The sequence below is a fragment of the Citrus sinensis genome, chromosome 9 (assembly GCF_022201045.2).
Source record: "Citrus sinensis cultivar Valencia sweet orange chromosome 9, DVS_A1.0, whole genome shotgun sequence".
Classification (NCBI taxonomy): domain Eukaryota; kingdom Viridiplantae; phylum Streptophyta; class Magnoliopsida; order Sapindales; family Rutaceae; genus Citrus; species Citrus sinensis.
Genome location: NC_068564.1, coordinates 10,168,324 through 10,177,991, shown reverse-complemented (window position 1 = coordinate 10,177,991; position 9,668 = coordinate 10,168,324). Strand labels below are relative to the sequence as shown.

The following is a 9,668-nucleotide window of genomic DNA, read 5'->3' as shown; positions in this document are numbered from 1 at the left end:
TTTGCTAGGGACTTGACCAAACGATTTTCAAGCAATTTAATTTCTTTAGTTGGCCATCAAAATTCAAATCTTAGAAAGAGAAAGAGAGAGAGAGGACTGGACACATAGTTCAATTTACCCTGAACCAAACTAAAATTTCAAATTCCATTCAGTTTTGTTTTAAATATGATAACCATTTAGTTTTAATTTAAGCCTATTGTTATTTAACATCAACCATCCCTTTAAATTGTCCTACACGTTGTACACAAATGAGGATCGGACATAGTATTATAAATTAAGCTTTGCAAAACCGTAACCATTGACATTATTGTTCATGAAATTTGCTCTCATGCACCCATTGAAGGTGGTGATACAAACTCTTATTCACTAGTACATATGGTAGAATTTATTCCAGTATAAATATTACGTCGGATCCTGTTGGTGCATGCAGCTGCTTTAGCTTAGTTAATTAATTAAAATTAATCTGGTATCTAGGCTGCCTAGTTGGAGCAAAAAGTCCCCAATGCCTCTCAATCTCAGGTCCCGTTTTGCCATTCTCATCAAACATAGCAAATATGTAAGTCTCAATAGGCCTTCCAGGCTTCTTTGGTGACCCTCGCTTCACATGTTGTATCAAGTTATTATTATAAGTCCTTGCATTATCAACATTCGTCAACGCTCCGTCACCACCAGCCGTCGGCCACCCACTCTCTGATATCACGATGTCCAGCGACCCCCCGCCGGTTTTCTCCAGCGCGGCGTAAACAGCATCCAAGATGGCGTCAAAAAGACTTCGGTAACTTAACGATCCGTCGGAAACGACCGTCTGTTGTGACCTAAAAAGTGCATAATCCAGAGATATTTGGCGGTTACCAGCAATTGCGAAGTAAGGGTACAGGTTGACAAGCAAGGGGGATCTGTTTTCGTTGAGGAAGCGAATGAGGGGATCAAGAATGGGTCTGTAATCTTGTTTAAATGAGCCTCTTGACGGAGGGAAAGATTCGCCAAGAGCTCCAGTTTCGATGGCAGTGGAAACCTTGATTTGGTTTCCAAGGCCGGCTCTGTTGATGGCGTTTTGTATGTTTCTCATGGCGGGAACAAGGTACTGAGCGAAGTTATCTCCAGGTTTTGCTTCATTTCCTACAGCAATGTATTTGAACTTAACATTGTTAGCAAAATTTCGGACGTTGTTTTGGACCCAAGTGTTTGCTTCGGCTTGATTGGAAGCGATTCTTCGGAGGTCGTCGTTGGGAAGGCCCAACATGACTTCAATGTTGGAGCCTCTGAGAGCTTCGAGTGCTTCTCTGTTTGGATCATAGAGTCTCATTCTTCTGATGTTGTTTTGGTTGTAGAGAGCTATGACATCTCGTTTTGATGGTAAGTTGTTACCAAGCATTCCATAGCAAACACCTATTTGGGCACCTGTAAAATGCAATATATAGATAATGAACAAATTAAGAACTTATAATAGTAGTTAATGAATAATATTAATCCATGGATAGAGAGAAGGATAGGGAAAACGATCAAATGGTTACGTTGGGTTTCGGTAAAGTAATCATTTCGCACCGTATATTTCAAAAATTCTGTCTTTAAAAAAAAATTATGTTAAATTCTAACTTGTTTTATGCTTTTAATATTTTTTCCCTTGATGTGGTAACCACTAATTAAAACTCAATGTTTATAAAAAAAAGTTGTAATAAGTCAAGTATTATTAAAACACAATAGGTAAAGTATTATTAAAACTCAGAAAATTGAATGATAACGTACGGGTTTGTTTTGATGGATTAAAAGAAAAAAAAGTAGGAAATGGATAAAGTGCAAAATCAGTTTTTAGTCACTATCACTTCCATATTCGATCATCGAGGATCAGCTAAAACATTGCTTAAAAACTACTTGGTCAAGCTCTTGAAAGCGAATTTGATAGATTTTGAAACATTAAAAGAAATTAAATTATTTATGAACAACAAAGAGGTTTTGATCATTTTCTCGAGAAATTAAGATATATACTTGTTGTATCTAAGGTAGCCATTAGCAGCCCAAGAAGAAACAAGACGACGGGAGCCATTGAAGGGGTATTGAGAGGGGAAAAGAACTTAGCCATAGAGATAAACGAAATTGCAAAGTGTGTTATACTAACACCAATTCTTGGCAGCCCATTTATAGAGGAAAATCACCATGACCATGAGCCATAGTGGAAGAAAAATAAAATAAAAATTTCTACACTGATAATAATGACAACCTGAATGGTCGAAACAAATTAATCTAACAACTTGCTGGGTTCTTTGAAAAGTCCTGAGGTTAATAATTTTCTTGAGCATGCACGTCACTATCTATTGACTCGTTGGCAGTGCCCTACTGCAACTTCCTCCATATTTGTGGTGTTCATATTCGTAGACGTTCAATTACTCAACAACTTGGTTCTTTTTTAATATGGTGTTAGAAAATGGAACAAGTCTCCTTTCTTAATTGTATTGTCGACGACTCAACGTGATCATGCATCTATATCCAATTACTTTATTTTAATTTATATTGTATTTGTATGGTTGATAATTTAAAAAATACACAGACACATGTAACAACTTGTCACTAAAAGATTGATATACTCAATTACAAAATATGTAGACGTTCTCATTTTGGAACTGTCTTGGTAGCTTTAATATTAATTTGTTGTCTACTAAAGTTGCCATTCTTGACTAGAGCTGGAACCTTCTAGCATCAAGTCAAGCTAGCACATCTTGGCTTGTGCATTTAATCTCTTTGTCCCAGAATTTGAGTGGTCCGTGACATTGAGCCCTAACCCACCTTTTTAGTTTAAGATCATGTATACCGATCGAAAGTGCTGTCAAAAATAATTTGCTATTCGATATAATTTATCTAGTACATATACTTAAAAAAAAAAAAAAGGCATGCCTCATTGCCTACGCATGCTGATGCTGCCTTGTAATATACCTTGTTGAGAAGGACGTTGATCAACACATCGATGTTCATGGCTTCTACAGTTTGAATTTTTTTTTTTAATTTAAACCTAACAGCAATTCAATTCTCTTTCCACTCATCTGAACATGGATTCAAACCTTATACTACTTGCTTCAACAGATGATTGATATGGTACATTTATTGGTGTTCACATGATTAATTAATGTATCAAAATGTAATAATAAAAAAAATTAAATTTCTCAACTTACTCTATGATGACATGCTAATTCCTCTCTCGACGGGAGTGTTGCAAATTTTGGAAATAGATTAGCAGAGGATCAACATTTATTTTTCATAATTTAGTTTTTACATATTATCATACTTTTCATTGAGAAATATCCGGGATATATAAAATAGACCAAAATCAATTAGAGTCATAAAAGATAGAAGTCATTTAAGTCTTTATTATCAGCTGTAACAAATAATGATGCCAAACTGCCACTTTCATTGTATTTGTCTGTTTTTCCAGAAACGTGCTCAATTGGGGCAGCTGAATCCAAAATTCCGAATTGAGTGCAACTCTGCTATCTTGTTGTGTGGAAAATAGAAATTTGTGGTATCATCAATTCATTATCTCATTCTGTGGATGTGTTAATGTCAAAGTCAAGCGATAACTAAATTTCACTCAGACAGCTGGCTGCTTGACTACGGTTTATAGAGTTTAGACTAGGTGATCACAACCGCAAATCATGCTATTAAATAATACACAACAAGACTTGAGTAATAACGGGGCTGAGTTACAATTAGATATATGTCTCTGTCGTCTGTATTAACAAATTTAATATTTCTATACTGTCGAGACTCCGTTTGTTTGGTGGAGGTAATAATAATATAAGATAAATATGATTTTTAAATAAAAATTATAAATATTACATGTTTATAATCAAAGGATAAAATACGCCCTTAGAGTATTAAGATGGGTTTAATAAATTTTTTTTAGAATATAATTGAAATTAAGGTCAAAATTGTAAGTGGCTAAGTAATGGGTTTTATAAGATTTTTGGAAGGGATACTAATAGCTCCATCATTTATCTTAATTTTCCCAAACCGAACCCGACGTGCTTATCCCCACCAACATCAGTACCAGAGGGAGCCTAAAACACAAAAGAAAGAAGGAAATGACCACTTGACAAGTCTGCCCCAAAGGTTATGAACTAGTGAACTACAAGAACTTGGACAAATATTTTTGAATTACGCCACCTATGTACAATGCCTAAATGATTACAATTTTTTGGGGACGATAAATATGGACCCTAAGCAGCTTAACAGTTAAAGACAATCAAGGCAATGGAAAAGCCCATTAGGCTCCGTTTGGTACAGCTTATTAAATAGAGCTTATAACAGTAGAGCTTATAGTAGTAGAGCTTATACCAATAGAGCTTTTGGACAAAAAGTCATTGGGTGTTTGGTTGTCAATAAAAAAAGCATTTTTGAACCATTAAACTGTGTGATATTTTTTATATTATATATTTTTAGAAAAGCTCTATAGCTTCTACTCCCAAAAGCTCAAATTTTTGGCTTTTACTAGTAGAGGTAAATTAGCCTATTTAAGCTAAAAAAACTCTATTAAAAAAATAACCAAACACTATAAAAAATTTTAAAAAGTGCTTATACGATTAAATAAGCACTTATGGCTCTTAAATAAGCCATACCAAACAGGCTTAGAAGAGCATGAAGAAGTAGTACAAATCTCTCACCCTAAGCACTCAGCAGAGTAATTTTGAGTCCCAATGAAGAGCATCAACAACACCGAGTTTCGTTTGGCTCTAAGGGATATGCTTGGTATGGCCAAATCTCCAGAAACCATTTATGTGCAGTCAAATTCTCCGATTGTTGGCATAACACCACTTTCAAGTCCTCTTCTATTTGTAGTGACCCGATATTTGCATTGACCTGACTGAGCTCGATCATCTCAGAATACTTTATATAGTCAATGCCTTTCGAGCAAATTTTTCCTCAAGATCATGATTATCTTGTTGAGAAACTCAGTATTTTCAATCAAATACTGTTCAGCTTGATGTCTCTCATTGAAAACCTCCCGTTTCATGATGTAGTTGTGTTCTTCCTTTTGAATGATTCCACATTTGCATTGTTGGGATTATATGCTCTTTTAAAGCATATTAATTTATTTTCTGATTAATAAAATATTTGAGATATTTTCAATTGCATAAATATATATTGAATAAGGTCCGTTTAATCATATTATATGTATTTATGTGATCATCATATGGATTCACAGAAGACATAAATACAAGTTATCTTATGATTAAATAAATTTAGTTCGCAGTTGATAAATGGAGTTGGACGCTCTATTTATGTTTAGACTGTAGTAAATTCATTGCATAATTTGTCTTAATCATATATGAATTTACTGATGTAGTTTGACTACATTGAGCTGAATCACATATGAGATTTAATTAACTTTGAAATGACTGTCAGACTTATTAAATCTCATAGGCATTGATTTTACTGTAATCTTAATCTGAGTTAATTATGATTTCATGATTGTAATTGTTATTCTATTTGAGTTACTAATGGGCACGACACATGCTTGTCGTCAAGATTACCTGGTATCTCGGTGGGAGCAATTATGAGTATTGGAGTTATATATTAACAATATAGAATTTGTACAACACATCTCTTGATGGGTTTTCGACACTTGATCATAGAATTCTCTGGCCAGAGTGTGTCAACGTATTTAGTATGTTGAAAATGATCATTAGAGAAAACCAGTAAGTATCAAGGAACAAGATGTAATTAAATCGATTAGACAGTTGAGATATCGATTTAATTAACGATGTGGTACAAATGATTATGAAGTAAAGAAATCAATGTGGTATGGGTCGAATTATTATTCGAGAACACTATCCTAGATAACATACAATTATGGAGGTCAATTCCAATCTTTTAGTGGAGTAGATTTGGAATTAAGTAATTAGGCTAGTTTAATTACAGGTCTAATTATTGTAGCCATTATTGTATGTACCCATATGATCCACAGGTTAGCTCATTTAATTGACTGGGCCGCTACTGGATTAATAAGTAAGATAACTAGCTATTTAGGTTAAAAGCCTAAATATATTATTTAGTCGGAGGCTCCATTAATATGCTTGAGTGTAAGGGGCTTTGTGTTATTTTACAAGGTGGGCCTCTATAACACAAAAACAAGTAACGTGACTTTTGTTTTATTGTTTTTTAATTTAAACCAAATGTGATTTAATAGAATTAAAAATAAATAAATAAATATGGAGCCTTGGGTTTCCACAAAATAGGAATATAAAAAGGCTTATTTTCTCCCAAAAGAAAAGAGAGCAGCCACTTTATACAGATCATAGAAAAATATTTTTCTTTCTATTGTTGAGAGAAAAATTTTCTCGTGCTAGTTGCTTTGGTAGTGATAAAGGCGCCCACACGTCAAGTGCAGATCAAACCTGAGTCATAACCTGGAAGATCATTGGTGACAGTTCGTGATCTAACAAGCGTGCACTACAACAAATATCATCTTTAGTAGCATTAAATTGTAGCACTTTTTTTTAAAATGCTACAAAATGTCATTCTATTGTAACATTTTGTAAAAAAATGCTACTATTAACTACTTAATGGTTACATTTTATTTTTTAATAGATATAACATTTAATTTGTAACACATAATAAATGCTATGCTTAATTTTTAATAATGTTGCACTTTGTAAATGTTACAAATTTATGTTACATTTAATAAAATTCATATGGTAGCATTTTAGAAGAGCTGTGTTTAACATTTAATAATATAGCATTTTGGAAAAGCTACAATATAAACATTAATTTAGTAGCACACCAGAAATGCTACAAAAAAAGAGAGAAAAATAAAGCGGAATCTAGATCTACCGCCAAACAAAAAAATAAAATTCTCAAATTAATTCTAAAATCCTTTTGCCTCTCTCTCAGCTTTCACCTAACAGCCAAAGTCAAAGCTTTTGTTTTCTTCTCTCTTCAATCCGTCTCTCTCTAGTCTTCACACATCAAAGCAACTAAAGTCCTAATCCCTCAAAATTTCCTTAGAAATCATATAACATAATCATCCTTTAACTTGTTGAGCAATTGAATCTCCAAATGACTTGAGTTTGACAGAAGAAATTGATGGGTCCCAAAAACTGGTTTCATGAAGGTAATTCACAATTTTTGCTTTTGGGTTTTTAAATTTTTGTTATAATTGTTCTTTTGTTTCCAATTTCTCTCTTAAATTATTGATATCATTAATTTTTAACTTTTGTGTTGAATTGTGAATTTGGATTTTTTAGAAAATTAATGTAAGATAACCTTTTTTTTTTTTTTGGTTGGATTTGATATGATAAAATAATGCCTCCCAATTGAAGAAGACCCAACTCCTACACGCAACACCTCTAGCTTTTGGCCAACCGCACATTGACCCAGTTTTGTAACCTCACCAAAAACAAAGGTTTGTGTTTTGCCATTTTCTTTTCAAATTATTATTATTATTATTATTATTATTATTGCTTATTTGTTTTTCTCTTGCTATCTTTTTAAAATCCTAAACTTTTTGTTTTGTGATTTTTTAGTTACACTAGTTTCTCAGAATATATCATTGAGTTTTTTCTTTTTAATTTTGTTTTACTTTTTTTTAGCATATTATTCTTGTAATCGTAGTACTAGATATATATTTAATGGTGGTTAATATTTTTTCTAAGAGCAAAACACAATTATATTTTTGTTCTGAATTCATATGCAGGCTGTGAAGATAAAGAATTTTTGGTGTAGGCCATGAAGATCAAGAATTTTTGGTGCAGTGTTGAAGGCAACTTGAAGATATAGTACTAGATTTGTTTTCCCTAATTTTTTTATCATTAGAAAATATACAAGTATGACACAAATATACTTATCATTGTGTCTAATTTTTTAAGTAATTGGATGTTCACATATTATTACATAATTGAATTAGATGAACGATGAATTGTATGTATAATTAGTAGCCTTTAAAAATATTGAGAATAAAAAATACATTACAAGTATCAATTTTTCTATCTTCAATAACCTTACAAAGATGCTATGGTAGCCACTTATAAATTATCCAGTAGCGTTTTCTAATAGCCATAGAATCTTACATATATGGAATAAATTTGCCAACAATAGCATTTTTTGTGTGCTGTAAATATAATATGGTAGCACTTTCCGGATGCTATACATAAGAGAATGATGGCATTTCTAAAATGCAATAATCAATGATTACATAGCTTTTTTTAAATGTTATGTATAACAGTTTGTAGCATTGAATAAATGCTATCAAATGCCAAGACTTTTAGTTACATGGGCTAACTTAGCATTGCCTAAAATGCTACCATTTGCTTTTGGTAGCATTTTTCGGATGCTACTATACATACTTTTCTTGTAGTGGTGGTGGTGACGGATCGTGATCTAACAGGCGTGGTGGTGATGGATCGTGATCTGGGAGCCTAAATCACTTCAGCGGAAAAAACTAAATCGGATTTTTAAGGTAGGATTTCTAGATTTCAAATTCTTATATATTGTATGAGAACGATCTTAAAAGTTTTTTATAAATAAAAAAAAAATTGATTTTTCCCAGGATGCATGCCAATTCGAAAATTTAGGGTACACAGTAGAAGCCTTTGCCAAACTCTATCGCGAGGTCGGCTTTCTTCATTGCGGGTGCCAACTTATCTTCACCACTTGGACGCTAATTACCTCGAGCCCAGTTATCTGAAGAACAAGGAAAAAATATATATATATATATATACAAAGGGAAAGGGATTCTCAAGGACCCTGTATCCCAGGGGGAAGATAGTGTAATATAGTTTAGAGATTTCTGTGTGTAAAGACTTGTGTTTTATTTTGAATTTTGTTTGTGTGGTGAATTTCTTACTGGTAGTATGTCCCGTTTCAGGATAAGGATTTCTGCTTAGGGCAGTAAAACCATACCTGTAGCCATACGATCAAGACCAAATTAGATCATAGGTTTTTATCCATGGACTCTCTACTCTGTAGAGCATCATCATTTTCTAGCTCTTCTTCTGGGAAGACTAGCGGTTCAAAGAATGTTGTGAATTCTGAAGAATTTGTAATTGAAGATTTTAATAAAGCAATTGATAATTGGGAACTTCCTAAGATTTCAAAAGAAATGATTTACAAAACAAAAAATCTGGATTTTTTAAAGAATGATAAAATCTGGATCAAGACAACTCAAGGAAATTTTTCCTGGTCTTGTAATTTTCCATTTCTTCTCTATATAGATCAACCTTCCTAAAGCATTTTAAAGAAAGCAATTAATGTAAGCAATTTATTTTTCAATTTTATCTAAAGCATTTGTAATTTTATTTTTTAAAGCTTTGAATGTATGGTTAAATTTTTGCAATTTATTTTAAAGCATCACTTGCAGACTGATCTGTATCAGATCTGCCATACAACTACTACGTTCCTCTGAGGCAACGAGACCGGATCCATATTGGTTTGATCCAAGTCGGTATAAAGCCTCTCACTAAGGAAGGACTTAACACTTCCATTCTTACTGTCCTTAGAGATGGGCGATTCATCTCTTTTGATGATTCTTTGCTACGTAGCATAGAATCGAGTCTATGTAAAGACCCTATCTCATTCGACTGTTACCTAAACATAACAGTCTCTTTAAAAGACAAAAATATTTTGAAAAGCATGATTCTACAAATCAAAACCCACAATTATCATATGATTCAGGGTTCTGT

At 32.9% G+C, this 9,668-nt stretch overlaps 1 protein-coding gene and 1 long non-coding RNA gene across 4 annotated transcripts; one reads left to right on the top strand and one right to left on the bottom strand.

Annotated features, from left to right (window-relative positions):
• Nucleotides 1-249: 249 nt before the first annotated feature.
• On the bottom strand, nucleotides 250-2,064 carry LOC102614791 (glucan endo-1,3-beta-glucosidase-like). The gene is made up of 2 exons (NM_001320062.1): nucleotides 1,987-2,064; nucleotides 250-1,401 (listed from the first exon to the last, which is right to left on the bottom strand). Exons 1-2 carry the CDS (start codon nucleotides 2,042-2,044, stop codon nucleotides 449-451), a joined length of 1,011 nt encoding a protein of 336 aa, NP_001306991.1. The 5' UTR covers nucleotides 2,045-2,064; the 3' UTR covers nucleotides 250-448.
• Nucleotides 2,065-6,815: 4,751 nt separating this feature from the next.
• LOC107176711 (uncharacterized) lies at nucleotides 6,816-9,060 on the top strand. 3 transcript variants are annotated; one of them, XR_008051836.1, is made up of 4 exons: nucleotides 7,109-7,393; nucleotides 7,685-7,766; nucleotides 8,308-8,446; nucleotides 8,537-9,060. It is a non-coding gene; the product is annotated as an uncharacterized LOC107176711 (long non-coding RNA). The 3 variants fall into 3 exon arrangements; XR_008051837.1 differs by lacking the exons at nucleotides 8,308-8,446; nucleotides 8,537-9,060 and adding an exon at nucleotides 6,816-7,102 and having other exon boundaries at nucleotides 7,311-7,393; nucleotides 7,685-7,968; XR_001507943.3 differs by lacking the exons at nucleotides 8,308-8,446; nucleotides 8,537-9,060 and having other exon boundaries at nucleotides 7,685-7,968.
• The last annotated feature ends 608 nt before the right edge of the window (nucleotides 9,061-9,668 follow it).